The 19,463-nt window shown below is 34.5% G+C and overlaps 1 protein-coding gene across 1 annotated transcript in view; it reads right to left on the minus strand.

Moving 5' to 3' along the window:
- Positions 1-19,463, minus strand: part of LRRC1 (leucine rich repeat containing 1) — a 167,210-nt gene that overhangs the window by 56,022 nt on the left and 91,725 nt on the right. The window contains exons 3-4 of the mRNA XM_003769157.4: positions 16,238-16,316; positions 12,014-12,103 (exon numbers count right to left, since the gene is read on the minus strand). Coding sequence (XP_003769205.1) covers positions 12,014-12,103; positions 16,238-16,316 — 169 coding nt within the window. The remainder of the gene's footprint in view (positions 1-12,013; positions 12,104-16,237; positions 16,317-19,463) is intronic.

A 19,463-nucleotide genomic window follows, 5' to 3' on the forward strand; every position in this document is an offset into this window, starting at 1 on the left:
ACTATCAACATGTAAACAAAGGCTTAAAAGAGAAATGTAACATGAAAACTAAAAATATGTAGTTCATTTCATGTATTTTCATTCCATTTCATGGAAATGAAATTTTGAAAAATTCATTTAATATCTAACCAGTTTTAACATAAAAATGGTCATTTAAGGTTTATGGTTTTATAAATGGGCCTTGCAATCATAGGGTCTTATTACTTTGAAATGGAAGGAAGCTTTGATTTCATCTAGTCCAACCCACATATTTTATAGCTGAGGAAGATGAGACTCAAAAGTGCACATGACAGTGCACCTGCATGAACACATGCACAAATGTACACACACACACACACACAGTGAAAAGTAGTATAGACAGCAGGACTTAACTGGATCTGACTTCCTAGCTGTGTGATTCTAAGCAAGTCATTTAAATTGTCAGAGTATCTATTTCCTCATTTGTCAACCAGGGGATGATAAAAGCTGAAGAACTTTTTATAGGATTTTTATTTATAGGATTATTTCAAGACTCAAATAAGGTAATATATATAAAGTGCTGGGCAAATCTAAAAGTTTCAATGCTAGCTATCATTATCACTATTATTACACAACCAAACCCTTTAATTGCAAACATTTCATAATGTTTGATGTCAAAAATCTCTACCTTTAAAATATACTACCTCATCCAACTTATTTGAATCTTTTAAAGCAACAAGCAAATAATAAAAGTTATAATTATAGTTACCTTTGTTAAGAACTTGATAGAGCCCTCCAAATTAAATAAATATAGACCTTAATATTCTTGACTAAATACCAAAGTGGCTACAAGGAAGGATGGATAAAAATATTTTCAGAGAACAAAAAATGATTTACAGGAATAAGAAATAAGCAAAACTATCAAACTGTGCATACCCTTTGACCCAGCAGTGTTACTACTGGGCTTATATCCCAAAATGATTTTAAAGAAGGGAAAGAGATCAGTATGTGCAAGAATGTTTGTGGCAGCCTTCTTTGTAGTGGCCAGAAATTGGAAACTGAGTGAATGCCCATCAATTGGAGAATGGCTGAATAAATTGTGGTATATGAATATTATGGAATATTATTGTTCGGTAAGAAATGACCAGCAGGATGACTTCAGAGAGGCCTGGAGAGACTTACATGAACTGATGCCAAGTGAAATGAGCAGGACCAGAAGATTATTATATACTTCAACAATACTATATGATGATCAGTTCTGATGGTTGTGGCTCTCTTCAACAATGAGATGAACCAAATCAGTTCCAATAGAGCAGTAATGAACTGAACCAGCTACACTCAAAGCTCTGGGAGATGATTATGAACCACTACATAGTACACTATTTCAAAGTCCAACTCTTTTTATATAGCAAATTAGCTGTATGGATATGTATACATATTTAACATTTACTTTAACATCTTTAACATGTATTGGTCAACCTGCCATCTGGGGGAAGGGGTGGAGGGAAGGAAGGAAAAAGTTGGAATAAAAGGATTTGCAATTGTCAATGCTGAAAATTTTCCCATGCATATATCTTGTAAATAAAAAGCTCTAATAAAAAAAAGAAAAAATTTATTATAGCACTAAAGCTATAATAAAAAGAAACAAGCAAAACCAATGTCTTATAAGCTAAACAGAGGGGTCATACCTATATGAAACAGACATTTTTTAGAAGTGAGTTAGATACTCAATATTATAAGCAGCAAATGTCAACACAAAAAAATTATTATTACTATTTTTTATATTTTGACAAGGAACTACTGGTTATCTATAAGGGAGTCATTTCTGAGGCCCCTGTGTATAGTAAAGGACCAGCCTACCAAAGCAAGGATCAAAATCAATACAAAACCAAAAGAAAAATGAAGAGACATGAAACTTAACTGAGGCATAACCTCATTTAAAATGAGCTACTGATACCAAAGGAATAAGAAATGAATAAAGTAGTAGACACTAACATACTCATTATCTTTTCCAAAGGAAATTTAAGTAAATGAATAGTAAAGCAACACAATGAAAAAGCTCAAAGAGCCTAGAAATTGCTCACACCATTACAAATATGTTATTGTAATAATAACTGTGATTTGAGAGTACCTTTGATAAACATCTAAGAGAGGAAATCACCATCTAAACCTTTAAAGTTACGCAAGTGCCTGAAAGTAAAAGAGACAAGATCCCACTATATTTAGTACGAGATGACTTAAAAAATTTTATTTGAGTGGATAGAATAACTTTTGGCCTTAAAGGTTATGTTCCAACAAGGTATCTCCTAATCTTATGTCAAAACAATATAATGTTCCTTGAAAAGGTAACAGATAACTTTGATGATCTTCTAATTAAAATAAAGCTAGGCACAAAACTGCTTCCCACTGTCAAGGAATTTAGAGCCAAAATTCCCTTTGAAAGATAGTGTTTCATGTACTTGTCTTTGCAGAAGGCATCATACTGAAGGTACTAAGTCACAGAAGATGCTTCTGAATGGATGATGACTAGATAGCACTAAACTTGAGAGGTTAAGTGATTTATTCGATATCATACATGTGTGGTAAGGATTATGTAAGTGATTTTCAGGTAAATGGGACATTCTGTAAATTAGTTAATTAAATTCACTGAATTGTTATTTTCTTTAAATGTTTTAAATTACATTCTATATGGATTAAAGTTCAATTCAATATTTCTCATACTAAACCCATCATTTATGTAGTTAGAAAATAGATGACGAGACATTTTAATTCAGTGTTACTATGATTTAAGAGGGAGGAGGCAAATCTGCTGAATGCTCTATGTAATATCCTTGAAAGGAATAGTTAATTGTATTGCTGTCACTGTGAAATAAAGGTGTTTCAATGACTTTAAAAAAAAAAAAAAAAAAGATGCTTCTAAATGAGAAGCAAAACTAATCAAAAGAGTTCAAAGCATCTGTACTTAAAAACCAAGTGAATGAGGAATAGTTATTGTACTGATTATTAGATGCACACATAGAGCTGATCTTCTAGTACAAACATATGAGACAGAAACTAAGCATAAATAATAAACTGAGCCCAGAAAAAGGAAGAAGCAGGCAGGTTACACTGCCTTTGGAAAGCTACATAATGCTTTAAAGTAACCCCAAATTTCTCCCAGAAATAATAGTCTAACTTTTTTCACATCAATATTCTTCCACTGATCATGACTCACAAGGATGTGAGTCATAAATGACATAGTCTCTACAGAATTAAAGTTGTGGGCTATCCAAAAAGGAGAACTGTACAAGGTAGGCCAAAAAAAAGAAAAAAGAAAAAAGCTGCAATATACTAACACTGAAGAGTTGCAGAGGAGAACAAGCATAAAAGACATCATTAGAGAAATACATGGTCCCCAAAAAAGGAGATGAAAAAGTCACATTGCAAGGCTGAGAAATAACCTATGGGCAGCCCACCTCCTCTATTGCTATCTTTACAATATCAAGAAATTTAGATGGAGGCTCCCAGAACATTCTGGAAGGAGAGGTACCAAGGGCAAAAAAGTAATCTGTACTCTATTTTATGGGAAATGCCAACATCACACATTCTAAGTGACAAATTTAACACTACCAACAAGGCTTTTCCCTTGCATATGTAAAAATAATATAAGATTCCTTGAAATCTCTCCATGTTAAATTCCTTGAAACTCATCTTTGATATTAGCTCTTATATGTAAAATTTTCTGTTAAGTTTGGGTTTGGTTAAGAGAAAGTCCTAAAAATCTGCAAATTCACAGAATATCCATTTTTTCTCATCAATATTATAGATAATTTTGCTGGATATGATTTCTGGCCACAAGCCTAGTTCTTTTGATTGTTGGTACATGTGATTCCAGAAACTGTGGTCTTTCATTGTGGCTACTGCTAAGTCCTGTACAATTCTAATTATAGCGCCAGTGTATTTTAATTTTTTTTTTCCTTATTTCTTGCAAAATTTTCTCTTTGATATGGGGTTTTTTAAATTTGGCAATAATAATCCTATGTGTTTTCTACCAAGGATTTGATTGATAGGTTTTTTCTATTTCTACTTTCCCCTCACTCTAGGACAATTTTTTTTGGATTATGTCTTGCATTATTGTGTCAAAGTTCTTTTTTTGGTCACAGTTTTCAGATGATCCAGTTGTTCTTAAATTTTCCCTTTTTGATGTCTTCTCCAGATCTATTATTTCTCTTATAAGATGCTTACATTCTATTTTTTCAATCTTTATAATCTGTTTTGGTTTATTTTTTTTAATGGAAAGTATTAGTTTAAGCCCTCTAATCATGGGGTGGTACTTCTGCTTTTCTTTCAGCTCTCCCTTCTGATCTGGAACCTCAACTCAAAAGCTTCACCCACCTATAAGTGCCCATAGCTAGCAGTGTCCCTGCCTCACTGTTTCTGTACTGTGTGCTGCACGTGTGTGCTGGCTCCTTTCCCAGGGCCCATCCCTGCAGCACAGCTGGATTTAGCAGTCCTAATCAGGAGAGGTTCATTCAGTCTTCTCAGACTGAGAACCCAATTCCATATATTGTCCAGGGAGGTGAAAGTCTCTATGATTCCTGCTAAGGCTCCAGCTACACTCAATGAGCCCCAGGAGACCTCACAAGGTGTTTCTGCAAAGCTAGCCTGGAGGTGTTTGCACTTCACCTGGGTTAATCCCTGCTCCCCCCCCCACACACACACACACACACACACACTCTCTTCAGTTCTTCTCCCACTTACTGGAAGACCTCACTTTTGCTCCAGATATTCTAGATTTTTCACCAGTTTATGTTCGCCCTGAGACAAAAAATTTATTCTATTTGTAGGGGAAACCTGGAGGGCTTGAAATTTATTTACTTTGCCATCTTCCCAGAATCTTCCTTAATTCCTACTGTTAATGAAGGTGAGCAACCTTTTCTAGTATTTATAACATTAGTGAATTGCCTAGACGCAGGGGTCAAACTTTTTAAATGGGGGGCCAGTTCACTGTCCCTCAGACCATTGGAGGGCCGGACTATAATAAAAACAAAAACTTTGTTTTGTGGGCCTTTAAATAAAGAAACTTCATAGCCCTGGGTGAGGGGGATAAACGACCTCAGCTGCTGCATCTGGCTCATGGGCCGTAGTTTGAGGACCCCTGGCCCTATTGGATCAAAAAGGTACATGACTTGTCCAATGTGATAGAGCTGTATTTCTAAGAAAAAGAATTTGAAACTAGGTTCTGCTACACTAAGCTGTCATTAAATAAGAAGGAGAGGGAGAGACTGACTCAAACTCCATTTAACTTTACTAGTCACCTCTACTGGAATATGATACAAAGAGTGGGAGAAAACTAGGAAGTCTGTCTAGCAACTTTCCAAAAACAGAAGCAGAAACTTGGATGACAACATGTCATAAAACTAAGTTTCCATCACATATGTTTCAGCTTCTGAAAAATGACAGTGACATACATCTATGTTAAAAAGTTTCCATTGTCCTTTACAAAGAATATGACTTTATCCTTCTTTCCTGCCCTTTTCCCTCCCCATTGCCCTGCTCCACACCCAAATAATTGAAAAAACCGTCTTAGGAGCACTCTAGTACTTAATATTTACAAAGTTTGTAAAAGCAGTTACAAAAGTTGCAATATTCCTTAAATAAACTGTAAGTGAAACTATAATCTTACAGTTCTATTTCCAGGTTTGGATAAAGTGGTTATTTTAAAGAATTTACATCTGTTCTCCACTATGTTTAAAATACTTTCAATCTACTTGAATTTTTTTTCCCACTTTGGAGGCCAAAAAACCTTGAAGAAATGAAGAAAAAAAAAGAAGAGTACACAGCATCATCCAAATATACAAAAAAAATACACTAAAAAACGTTAAATTATAAGAAATTTAACAAAAGCCTAAGGACAGTAGGATTTTTTTTTTCAAAAAAAATTTTTTGAGAAAAAATTATTTGTGCTTACCCATTAGCAATTCTTTTTGTTCTTCATTAGTTAATTAGTTGTTTGATTTGAAAGTTAAAAAAATAGGGTGCCACGAGTTTTGAATTTTCATTTGGTGATTTTGATTTGGAAAAATGTAAAAATAAAATTCTGGTATGCTTTTATTTTTGAAACAATAATCATTTTATGGCAAATTCTAAGCCACAGAAAAGAATGTTTTTACACATGGCAAAAATTCTCAGAAAGGAACTCTTGCACTAGCTCTCCCCTTCCCTTCTTTTCACCTCCCTCCTTCTCCCCACTCCCCTCTGTTCCTCTGTCTCTCTCTTTATCTCTCAGTTCATAGACATATTAACAATACACAGTCCAAGTCAGCTTTTGGCTGTGCTAACATATTAAAGAGCCTGCATCTTATTAGCTACAGTAGTGAAGCTCTTACAGTGTAACTCTAGAAAAATTCAGGTTATCATTCCCAAAGGCAGTAGAAGCCTAAAATTCAGACTGCTCCTTTCCAGTTCTATCAGCCAAAAATTACTGGGCCAGTCCACATGAGAAATTCTTCTACTTATTTTAGAATCCGCACAACTAAATGTTCAAGAATGCTATTCTTAGACAAGAAAATGTAATTAAGGAGTGCATCCTAAACAGTGGGCAGAAATGATTTCCAAGAATAGGTTAACTTCACTTTGGATTGCAAAGCTGAGTGGTTAACTTTCTCTGGAGCAAATTTAGGCCTCTAATTTCATTTATTATTGACTCACAAAAAACACATTTTATGACACTAAAATGCTATTTTGGAACATTCAAATCCATTCATAAGAGCAATGAAACAAGTTTGAACAACTGGAAGCCTATTCAGAAAGTATTATCCAAGTTACCAAAAAGGAAATGTTTGCACATTTCTGGTTGACAGAAACATCAAACAAAACAAGTTATTTTCAGAGACACCCTTGAAAATAAAAAGTCTCACCAGAAGAATACTTGATATGTTACAAGCTATGCCAAGGATATGCAACTACGAAGGAGACAGAAATGCATCTTCAAGACATATTTCTGTCCTCTGATGGCAAAAGGGAGTGTAGAAGTGGTAGTATTTTAAGCACTGTCACAAGCAACTATTTAGTACTGGAGTGTGTATAATATTAAGGAAAGTACATTACAAAGTGAATTATAAAGCAGTCACTTTGGAGTGTTGGGTGATCCAGAAATAATTCACATTTAAATGTAGATATACACACATATACATATGAATATATGCATATTTATAGATAAGGAAACAAACAAATTTAACCATAGCAACATATACAACAAAAGGAGTAAATTCATATAATCAGAAGCTAAGTCTTGATAGTGAAGAACTATAGGAACTGCCTGTTTTTCTTCAAATTTATCAAGAGGGTTAATGAATGGAGGGGGGGGAAATGTTAAAGGCTATCAAATAATCTGGACAACTAATAGAAGGATTAAAGGGCAGGTGGCATCTCAGGAGTTTCAGCCTAGCAAAAGACTGAAAAGGAAATTCTTGTTCCTATTCCACAAGCAGAGTTGTAGCTAGAAATTTTTTTAGGGCCTGAGGCAAGTACCATGAAAAGTGCCCTCACTTGAAGGGGAGCAGAGAAAAAGTTTCAGCTGGCCATCTGGATGCTTCCTGTTCTAACTAACTATTCTTGTTCAACAGTTGCTAAGCTTTGTTGTTTTTATGTTGCTAAAAGACTACAAAGTCTGATGGTGCTCTCTCAATTAGGTCCCCTTTAAATCAGGTACCCAGGGATCTCAGCTCCATCCTTTTATTGTCTCTTTCCATAAAGGAGTCACCACAGTAATCAGTATAGTGTGGGCAATCTCCAACCATCTTTATGCCATATCTCCCTGCTGTTTCACAGGAACAACATTGCACATTCCAGTCCTGAAACCATAATTAAGTCTGATAGTATTATCAGGCTTGGAAAGCTTGTCAATCAACTGGCCTCATGGTCAATCCAACATCCCAGTGACTTCCCAGCTTAAACCATTGGATACCAATCTCTATATCAATAGTCTTACAATATTTTAAGTTCTTCTAAAGGTAAATGCTTTCTGTATTTCAATTCTCAGCAATTAATAGAGGCTCTGACACTTAGCATTTCAATAAATATTCATTGATTGACTATACACCAAATTTTTTTTGTTAACTGATTATTTTAAATTCACTGAGAGACTTCACTATTTAAAAAAATTCTACATAAAGGAGATAATTATTGATGAATTTATCTTGTGTATAAATGCAGGAATTCCTATACTGGATCTGCCTAAAAGAAGTCATACTGGTACATAAATTAGAATTCCATCCAGTCAGATCAAGAAACATTTACTGAACACCTTTGATTACAAACATGAGAAGAAAGAAACAGTACCTATTCTTGAAACACATATTCTAATGAAAGAAGACAACACATAAAAAGAAACTTTAAAAGGGAGGAATACCCACACAGTAGCATGGTAAACAAAATCCACAGTACAACCTGGAGAGGAATGAAGACATGGTTGGTCTAGGCATCCTTCTTAAAATGGAGATCGTGGGAAGAACTAACCAATCAGAGGAAGAAGCTGCAGGTTATAGGGTACTATCAATGTGAATAGTCCAGAGGAATAAACTTCCAGGATGTTGAGGTTTCCATGGTTTCAAATGGTTCTTTGTTTCTTTCCATAGTTTACTGGTATTTTCCACAGTAGCAGAGCACCCAACACAACCCCATCACCATCAATCACCACCATCACCACCTCTTTGGGTTTTTTTGTTTTTTGTTTTTTAATTTTTTTAAATAATTGCTTTTTTTATTCTCAAAATATGTGCAAAGATAATTTCAGCATTCACCTTTGCAAAACCTTGTGTTCCAAATTTTTTCTCCCTCCTTTCCCAATCCCCTCCCTTAAATGGCAAGTTATCCAATATTTGTTAAACATATGCAATTCTTCTATACATATTTCCATTTATCATGCTGCTCAAGAAAAATCAGAACAAAAAGGAAAAAATGAGAAAGCAGAAAGTAAATAAACAACAACAAAAAAGGTGAAAATATTATGGTGTGATCTGTACTCAGTTCCCACAACCCTCTCTCTGGGTGCAGATGGCTCTCTTCATCACAAGATCATTGGAAGTGGCCTGAATCAACTCATTTTTGTAAAGAGCCACATCCATTAGAATTGATCGTCTTATAATCTTGTTGCTGTGTACAATGTTCTCTTGATTCTACTCACTTCATTTAACATCAGTTCATGTAAGTCTCTCCAGGACTTTTTGAAATCATCCTGCTGATTGTTTCCTATAGAACAATTCCATGATTTGTATACCATAATTTATTTAATCATTCTCCAACTGATGGGCATCCACTCAGTTTCTAGTTGCTTGTCACTATAAAAAAGGGCTGCTATAAGGAACTAGAAAATGAGTAGATGCCCATCAATTGGGGAATGGTTGAATAAGTTGTGGTATATGAATATAATGGTGGAATATTATTGTTTTATAAAAAATGGTGAACAAGCTGATTTCAAAAAGACTTGAAAAGAATTGCACAAACTAATACTGTAACAAGCAGAACCAGGAATACATTGTACACAATGACAGCAAAAATATTTAATGATCAATTATGAAAGGCTTGGTTCTTTTCAGTGGTTCAGTGATCCAAAGCAATCCTTTGGATTGACTTTGGAAAGAAAATGCCATCTACATTCAGAAAAACAACTGCAGATTGAATGTAAATCAACACATGCTATGTTCACTTCTTTTTTTCTGTTCCATGGTTTTCCCCTTTTGCTCTGATTCATAAAGCAATGTGTATTAAAACTAACTTTTTTTTATATATATATAAAGGGCTGCTACAAACATTTTTGCACATGTGGGTCCTTTTCCGTTTTTTTATGGTCTCTTTGAGATACAGGCCCAGTACAGACACTGCTGGATGAAAGTGTATGCACAGTTTGATAGCCCCTTGGGCATAGTTTCAAATAGAATGGTTGAACAAGTTCACAACTACACCAACAATGTATTAGTGTCCCAGTTTTCCCACATCCTCTCCAACATTTATCATTACCTTTTCTTGTCATCTTAGCCAATTTGAAAGATATATAGTAGTACTGCACAGTTGGCTTAATTTGCACTTCTCAGATCAATAGTAATATAGAGTATTTTTCATATGACTAGGAATACTAGCATCTCGTGCTAAAAGAGGAACTATACTTCACTTAGGAAGTTAATTGGTTTTTTGTTTCTTTGTTATTGTTGTTTTTAAATAAACAATTACTTTAAGAAGAGCTGGAAAAAAATATCACAGGATCATGGATTTATTTGAAATTATATGAACTAATAAGTCACACCAATATTCTACAGATAAGGAACCTAAGATCAAAAATGGTTATACAGGCAGTAAGTGACAAAACTGGAATGGAAAAGAGATCTTGCTGAAAATCTAATCCTCTTCATATTCTCCCATGCAGACTGCTAACTTTATTCCCCTCCTTGGAAATCCCTGTAAGACTTCAGGAATGGGAAGGAAGGAAGGGAGGAAGAGAAGAAGAAATCATTTCATATACAAAATTACTTGGGTGGAGGTAGACACAGTATTTTTAACACTACGTGGCTAAAGCTCTGATAAATTAATTTAATTAAGTCACTCAAAACTTTACATCTGGAATATCATATTCCATTTAAGAACTACGATAATAAGCTGGAAAATATCCAGAGAAGAATAACCCAGATTGTAATGAGCCTTGAATCCATGACATTTGAAGATAGGTTGAAAGAACAGGGCATGTTTAAACTGCAGACGAGAAGACTTGGGGGAGGATATGAGCTGTCTTCAAGAAGCTGAAAGGCTGTCACATAAAAAATTTCTGAGACTTATTCTCTTTGGTGCCAAAGAACAGAACTGAAGAGCAATGGATCAAAATTGCAAAGAGGTAAATTTTGGTTTGATATAGGATAAAACTTCCTAACAAGAAGAGCTGTCCAAAAAATGCAACTGATGAATTCTCCCTCCTTGGAAGTTTTCACATAGAAGCTCTATGACCACACACAGGATATGTTATAACAGGAATGCCTTCTATGTATGCATTGGACTAAGACAACTAAGATCTCACCCACCTACCAAATTCAGTGATTCTAAATCACAGAATTTCATTCTCTGGACTTCAGTACCATTTCTCAAATGCCTTCCTTTGTATCCCTGTAATCCCTTTTCCCTCTGGTGAGTTTTTCCTGGAACCTCCTTTTTTTTAAGAAGGGTCTAAACCATTTTTAATTCTCTACACTTTGCCACCATACCTCTTCACAAGCACTTGTTCCCCCTACCCAGTTTGAGTTTTGTTTTTGCTTTTCTCCCTCTCTCACTATTGTCTTTCACTATTAGAATGTAAGCTCCTTAAGGACAGGGAATGCCTCTGCAACCTCAGCACTTAGGAACTGATAAATGCATGTTGTGTTCTATCAAAAGTTTTCCACTATTATAGTATAACTCTTTCTTAAGATGCTCCATTCACTGTCAGGGCTTTAACTGCTCCAATAATTTTCATGCAAATTTTTGCGCAAGTTTACCAGTTTCACTCCTCCTTTCCAGCGATACAGTTCACACCCCCAAACATTTTTTATTGAAGATCTAATACCAGTTCAAAGCAAACCTCCTTAACTTCCTTAATAACAACAGTGCCAGTGGCTCAAGTTGGCTCAAGTTTATTTGTATATTGCTTTAAAGTACCTCCCTCAGAGAAATTTTGTAAGGCAGATGATGTAATTATGATTAGATGGGGATGGCAAGATTCAGGAAAATTAAGTTATGAATTTGTTATTTATTGCCACCAAATCTAATGTTGTTGTTGAGGTTTTTTTAATATATTATAACTTATTTAATTTTCTCTAACACAGACAAATATACAGGGATCAGTTTCATGTTCAATAATATTTTAAAATTTGTGGCAGTTAGAGTTTGGAAAATGGGAGTACATGATACAATGTGCCTTGGAAGTGTTGTACAACAGTCAAACACACCTGGCTGATGTAAAACTAATAGTCTTGTGTGAAAAGCAAAAAATACTCAGTGACCTAAGTTTCCATTCAGATCTATGATGCAAAAAGAGTCTGTATAAGGAACTTACTTGCCAATGTTTTCAGGTAGGGACTGGAGTGAGATGTCATTTACAGATAGACATGTTAGATTCTGTAATTCAGGAAAGCTTTCTGGTAACCTAAAATATAAAAACTCAGATAAGTCAAAAGTTTTCCAAGTATTTGAAACAATCAACATAAATACAATAACTTGGGGTTTTTTGCTTGCTTGCTTGCTTTGAAGAGAGGCAATACAATTAAAGGATAAAGTTGTGCTGACATATTCTTACCTGTAGCCCTACCACTACCAGCAGCACTGAGGAGTCAGTGAATACTTATAGATTGGTTAATTAGAAAATGATCAAGGATTTTTTTTTTAAAAGCTTTCTAAAATGAAAATAACTGACATTTCTTTCTATAGCACCTTGAAATTTGTAGAGCACTTTTTTTCCCTCTCACAACAACCTTTGTGAGATATTTTCCACATATGAAAAATGAGGAAACTGAGGTATGCATAGTCAGTAAATACCATAGACAGAATTCAAGTCTAGGCCTTCTTGATTTCAAGTCCAGCCCTCAATCCACAACAAAGAAGTGAAGAAATTGTTTATATTTTAAATTCTAATTAGTACAAAATGTCTGAGTGATTTTTTTTTCTTTGATAGACTACTGACAGATTGCATGAGAATAGAGAATTCACTCAACCCACAAAATTTTCATAAATCACAAAGCAGTCTTACTCATTTTCCTTCCTGTGTCTTTCAATCCCAAATGCAAAGCTTTTGATTATTATAGTTGATCGGCTGACAGCCCATGACTGTCTTCTTTTTTCTGTTTTCAATTCATTTGTACAGGCTGCCAATCACCTGGGACAATTACTTGTTTTATAATGTTCTGCTAGAGGAAACTTCCTGTATTCCTCTTGCTCACAACAGGACTATGGACTCTTTAAATAAAAATATTCTGAACTTTGAAAATGTATAAAGGAACCCAACTCTCAACATTTCTATGGTTACCAGTATGAAGAGAAAAAACCAACTTAACTGAAAGGAAAAATACACACACACACACACACACACACACGATAAAAATTCCATTGTTCCTAAGCATTTTAAGTTTTGTTTGCTTACTTAAAAAGTCCTTATTTCCAATAAAATAACATGTGATTTAAAAAAAAAAATAACTCGAGGAAAATCATGCTGATATTCTAGTATTCACTTAAAAAAAAACCCAACACTACTTTTTTCATATTAATATAGCTAATTACAATGAAATATGTGTTTGATGTTGTTCCATGTTTTCAGTTTCATTTCAATCCAATTCTTTGTGACCCCATTTAGGATTTTCGTGGCAAAGATACTGTAGTAGTTTACCATTTCTTTCTCCAGTTCATTTTACAATTAAGGAAACTGAGATAAATGGAGGTATGTGACTTGCCCAGGGTCAGACAGCAAGTACATAAGAGAAATCTGAAATCAGGGAGTATTCCTGACTCCAAACTAGGCATTCTAAACACTGCACCAATCAGCTAACCCCCAAATGAAAATACAGAAAGTAAAATAAGAAATTCTTTTTAAGAATTGGTCACTTTGACTAAAGGTAAGGTTTTCCAATTTCCAAAATACTTTTTCTCACCAAGAAAACATCATTCACCTACTGTGAGTCAGAAATATAATGATCTGATTGCAATCACATAGTTTTAAGAGTTGGAATTTGAACTTCAACCCAGGTCTTCTGACTGCACATCCTGTTTTCTTGACACCATACCTCATTCATCAACTCTCTTAAGGGCAATTTTTATAACACCTGAAATGATGACCTTAACTAATTAAAAAAAAAAAAAAATTACTCATGTAATAACAGATTCAGGCCTTGGAAGGAATTTAAAGAAGAGCTAGTCTAATTCTCACTCCTGACCAAGTGCTATTATTTACAGAGCAGGACATCAAGGACTAGAATAAGGAATTGATTTGTTCACAGTCAACTAGGTAATGACAAAAACAAAAGAGAATCCAAACCTAATAATCCAAATTTTAAATCTAGTGTTCTTTTTATTTCATCATACAATTAATTTTAACCAACATTTGTTAAGTACTTCCTCTGTGCTGAAAATAGGTAAGGGGATTTGTTTTTTTAAAAAATAAGCAGTCCAAGACCTCTAAGAGCTTAAATTGGTTGAGAGGTGGAAAACCTGGCCTGAACTTGATGTCAAACAAATCTGAGTTCAAATCTGCTCCGATATTTACTAGCTGAACCCAAACAAGTCATTTAATTTCAATCTCTAAGATTCAGACAATTCTCTAAAGGTACAATTTATAAAGAGAGTGATCTGAGCTAGTGGAAAGTATTTCTTCCATGCAATAAAAAAAAAAAAAAAATCACAATATCTCCATGTATTGGCATTAATGCATTCCCAGTTCCCTGCATATAATACCTGCTTCAAATCTGACACATTGAAAAGAGAGAAGTGAGAAAGGACAACATTCTAGTCACAGAAGGAAAACTTATGAAAAAACATGAAAGAAAAAGAGATAATCCTGGGTCAACGGTGCATAAGAAGAGAATGCGAGAAGGAACACCAAGAAATATTTGGAAAATGAAGTTGGAGATAAATGGTGGGAGACATAAGCAAGGTTGAGAAATTTATATTTCATATCTCAATCTAAAAGGAACCACTAAAGGTTTCTGAGGGATGGTCAAATCTATGCTTCATGAAGATAATTTAGGGAGCATGTTCAGAAGATAGATTGTTGAGATGAGAAACAGAGAAGACTAGCACTTAACATTTCTACCTCACTGTGAGAAACTCTTCATAGATCATTCTTTTAGAGTTAGAAAAGGTATTAGAAATTACTTAGTTATTTGCAAATGAGGAAAACTAAAGCTCAAATTGAATTACAAAATGACCATTCTGGGTGGCAGGGTGCTTGACTTGGAGTCATATCAAATACAAGGTTAAAACTTGCTATCTATGTGATCTCTTCTCATCTGTAAAATGAGGCCGGACTCAAGGGCTTAATTTAAAATCTTTTTTTCTGAGAAGGGGTCTATAACCTTCACTAGGTTATCAAAGAGGTCCACAACACTTCATTTCACAAATAAGTAAATAGAAACAGAAACGAAGTCACTTGGCCAAGGTCAGAGGAGTACCAGGCCTTCAAGTCATAAATCCCAGCATCTTTCTTCCTCACTTTGTCTCCTACTAGTAAAAGTAAGATGAGGATTCCAGGAAGGCCTCAAGATAGTTCTTACTGACTCAATAATTGCTTCACCCCGGGAAGACCAACTTGAAGGTTGCTGCTAATCAAACAAGACGGGGAGGGAGAGAAGAAATGAACCCAAAGAAAACACTGGAGGACTGTTTAAATAAGAAAATAACATTTTCAAAAGTTAAGGAAAACTCGCTATTAAATTATAAGAAAACCTAAAGAAACAGACAATGATTCAAATTCCTATTTGGTTTTTAGTTTTTTAAAATTGCATAGTAAAATCCTTATGACTGAGAATCATATTTTACAGTTCCAAAGGATTTGTGCTATCCACCTCCAGAGTCTGAATGAAGACTAAAAACCAACTACTTTCTACTTTTTTGTTCCATGTTTTTTTAGGAGAGTAGGGAGAATCTGTGTTTTCTTTCACAACATGACAAATATGTAAATATGTTTTACATGAATGTATATGTATCACCTAAAATCAAATTGCTTGTCCTTTTAGAGAGCAAGACAGGGTTGGAATGAGGAGAGAATTTGGAATTCCAAATTTTTTTAAATGCTAAAAATTCATTAAAATATATTAAAATATTTAAATATATAAAGGAATCATGTCTTCTATCTTCTTAGGGTTACATGGTCCCTTCTTCAAGACTGGCTCCTTCCCATTTGCACATTTGTTCCACAAATATTGCTGATTAATTTTGAAATAAAGCATAAAATATAATATACTTATTTCCCATTTCTAAGTGTAGGTTTTACAAGTTACTGAAATTCCTTACACAAATTTTTCCCAACATGTACTTTACTTGCCTTACCATGTTGCTCTTCCTTTCTTCTATTTCAATAATTTCTATCAATAGAACAGTTTCCTTTTCTATTTCCTTTCCATTTGGCATGTGCTAAGTGAAATGCTATTTATAAAAATGATTTAAAAATCAATAGCCCCTGATATGATTGAAAAGTGTCACATTAACCAATATATGCATTACCAAGATATAAAAATAATCTTAGCTTTATTTGGCTTTTAACTTAGTTACATTAATGTAAAAAGAGACAGTTCACCTAGTCAATGGATTTCCACTGAAGTCAGCTCTCTGAAGTGCTTTGCAGAATGAGATACTTTCTGGAATTTCAGGAATATCTGTTTAAAAAAAGAAAGAAAGAAAGAAAATAACTATCATTTGCTTTTACAACTAACAAGACCTTATGATATATGCTCAACATAGGATGGATTTGAGTAAAATGCAAGACAAAAAACGCACTTTGCATTTTTTTCCCACTGACTGATAACCAGAACTAAAATATTTTAAATGGCTGGGATTTGAGATTTTCAAAATTGAGTTATTTCAAAAATCATCTAAATAAATTTTCTTTGCTAGGACATTTTCATATATTTTTATAAATTGTCTCTTGGCATTTCATTTCAATAATGTACATTTGCTTTGGATATGTTAAACATTAACATGGTAAAGCAACTAAATTAGAAAGCCAAATAAGTTTTTCCTGGCATCATGCTATTTCTACCAAATGACTAAAGGCTAGGCTCACAGTTTCTCTCCAGTCATTCCCCTGTCATTATTTTCTGAGAATTCAACATTAATATAGCCATCTCTCTCTAATAACCAGACCACAAAATTCCTCAGCCTCTTCAACCCCCAAAACTACCTTTTCTCCTCATCTCCTTGATTCAGATACACCCTAGAAAAGACACATTGGCCTCTCAGCCAGTCAGTGAACATTTATTAAGTACGTACCTACTAGATGCCAGGTACTTTGCTAAGAACCAGAGATACAAAAAGGAGGGAAAAGACTGACCTTGTCTTCAAGTAGCTTGCAATCTAATGGAGAAGAAAACAAAAAGTATACACACCCAGAGAACACACACACATATACACACACATATGTAAGTAAACAAGCTATACACAGGCAAATAGTGTATAAAGAAAAGGGAGATACAAAGATTGGGAAAGGCTTCCTCTAGAAGTTGGGACTTATAGGAAACCAGGAAAGTCAGTAAGCAGAGATGAGGAGGGAGAACATTTCAAAAAAGAAGGACAGCCAAAGAAAACATCCAGAAAACTGAATGGATGTCCATCAGTTGGAGAATGGCTGAATAAATTGTGGTATATGAATATTATGGAATATTACTGTTCTGTAAGAAATGACCAACAGGATGATTTCAGAAAGGCCTGGAGAGACTTACACGAACTGATGCTGAGTGAAATGAGCAGGACCAGGAGATCATTATATACTTCATCAACAATACTATATGATGACCAGTTCTGATGGACCTGGCCATCCTCAGCAACGAGATCAACCAAATCATTTCCAATGGAGCAGTAATGAACTGAACCAGCTACACCCAGAGAAAGGACTCTGGGAGATGACTAAAAACCATTACATTGAATTCCCAATCCCTATATTTATGCCCACCTGCATTTTTGATTTCCTTCACAAGCTAATTGTACAACATTTCAGAGTCTGATTCTTTTTGTACAGCAAAATAACGTTTTGGTCATGTATACTTATTGTGTATCTAATTTATATTTTAATGTATTTAACATCTATTGGTCATCCTGCCATCTAGGGGAAGGGGTGGGGGGTAAGAGGTGAAAAATTGGAACAAGAGGTTTGGCAATTGTTAATGCTGTAAAGTTACCCATGCATATAACCTGTAAATAAAAGGCTATTAAATAAAAAAATTAAAAAAAAAAAAAAAAACATCCAGAGCTAAGAGATAGAATATATGGTTTGTGGAACAAGGAAGCTAGAATATCAATGTAAGGAAGTTGTAAAAAGTCGTAAGTCATAAGTCTAGATAGGTAGGAAGGGGCTAAATTATGAAAAACATTTAACATCCCTCACCATCTCTTAGCATTTCTACTGTTATAATCCTGAACTTTGAAATTCTGTTCTAACCAGAACTGTTCTACTACTGTCACACTAGAACTCTTCTTCAACCTTTACCACTCTATCCAACAAAAATTCATTGCTTTTTTCCCCATTCTAGTTTCACTCACATTCATATCCAGACTTCATCCCTCCTTCTGCTCACGATGAATATTTATGTGTTACTAGATATTATGCAGAATTCCTTGCTCTGAGTAGGGAATCCTCATCCTTGATTGTCTCACCATCTCATTTAACTGAGCATTAGTAGGTGAAAATCATGGCTTATAGCAATTCAACTCTTCTCAGAACTGCGGTGATCCAAGACAATTCCAAGAGACTTGAAATGGAAAATGCCATCTGCATCCAAAAAGATGGAGACTATGGAGACTGAATGTGGATTGAAGCATAGTATTTTCACTTTTTTTGTGGTCTGATTTTTCTTGCACAACATGACAAATATGGAAATATGTTTAAAAAGACTGCACATGTTTAACCTACATTAGATTGCTTTACTATCTTGAGGAGAGGAATGAAGGAAAGGAAGAAGAAAAATTTTGGATACAAAGTCTTACAAAAATGAATGTTGAAAACTATTTTTACATGTATTTGAAAAACTAAAATTCTCTACTGGGAAATCTAAAACAAAAAGAAAGAAAATGCCCAGTTGATTTTACTTACAACTGTATGAACCATAACTATAGAAGATCCCTGACTGCTGCTTAACAATATTTGTGGACTACCTGTCTCACTTCTCACTCAAACTTTTTCTTCTCTGTTCTTGTTGTTAACAAAACTCCTATCTCCCAAAGAAAACATGTTCTAGCCAATAGATTCTTGACCTTCTCAAGTGTCATGGAACCCATTTGACAGTGTGGAGAAGCCTAAAGACCACTTCTCAGAATAACTTTTTTTTTAATTACAACATAAAATATGAATGATGACAAAGGAAGTCATTTGAATTTAAATATGGTTATCAAAATATTTTTAAAAATCAAGTTTACAGATTTCTGGTTAAGCACCTCTAGCTTAGATGTTTCCTTCTACCTCTGCCTACTGGTTTCTCTAGTTTTCTCTATACATCTATAGGGATCCTTTTCCAATCCATCTGATATTCACTACCTCAGACCCCTTCTCTCCCTTTCCATTTCTAACTTCCTTACATCCATCATCACCAACTCTCAGATGAGTCCTCAGGTAATTAAAGAGATGTCTCTACTCACTGTGAATGATAATTTTATTAGTGCCTTTGAATTTGAAAGTATCTTTAAAATCTATCTCCTCTCCATTCACAAAGCCACCAAATGTTAGTTCAAGCTCTTATAGTCTCTCGCCCAGATCAAGGAAAGAGCTTCCAAATAAATAGCCTCCACCTGACTCAATTCTGCCTTTTCTCTAT

Source organism: Sarcophilus harrisii, chromosome 4 (assembly GCF_902635505.1).
Source record: "Sarcophilus harrisii chromosome 4, mSarHar1.11, whole genome shotgun sequence".
Taxonomy (NCBI): domain Eukaryota; kingdom Metazoa; phylum Chordata; class Mammalia; order Dasyuromorphia; family Dasyuridae; genus Sarcophilus; species Sarcophilus harrisii.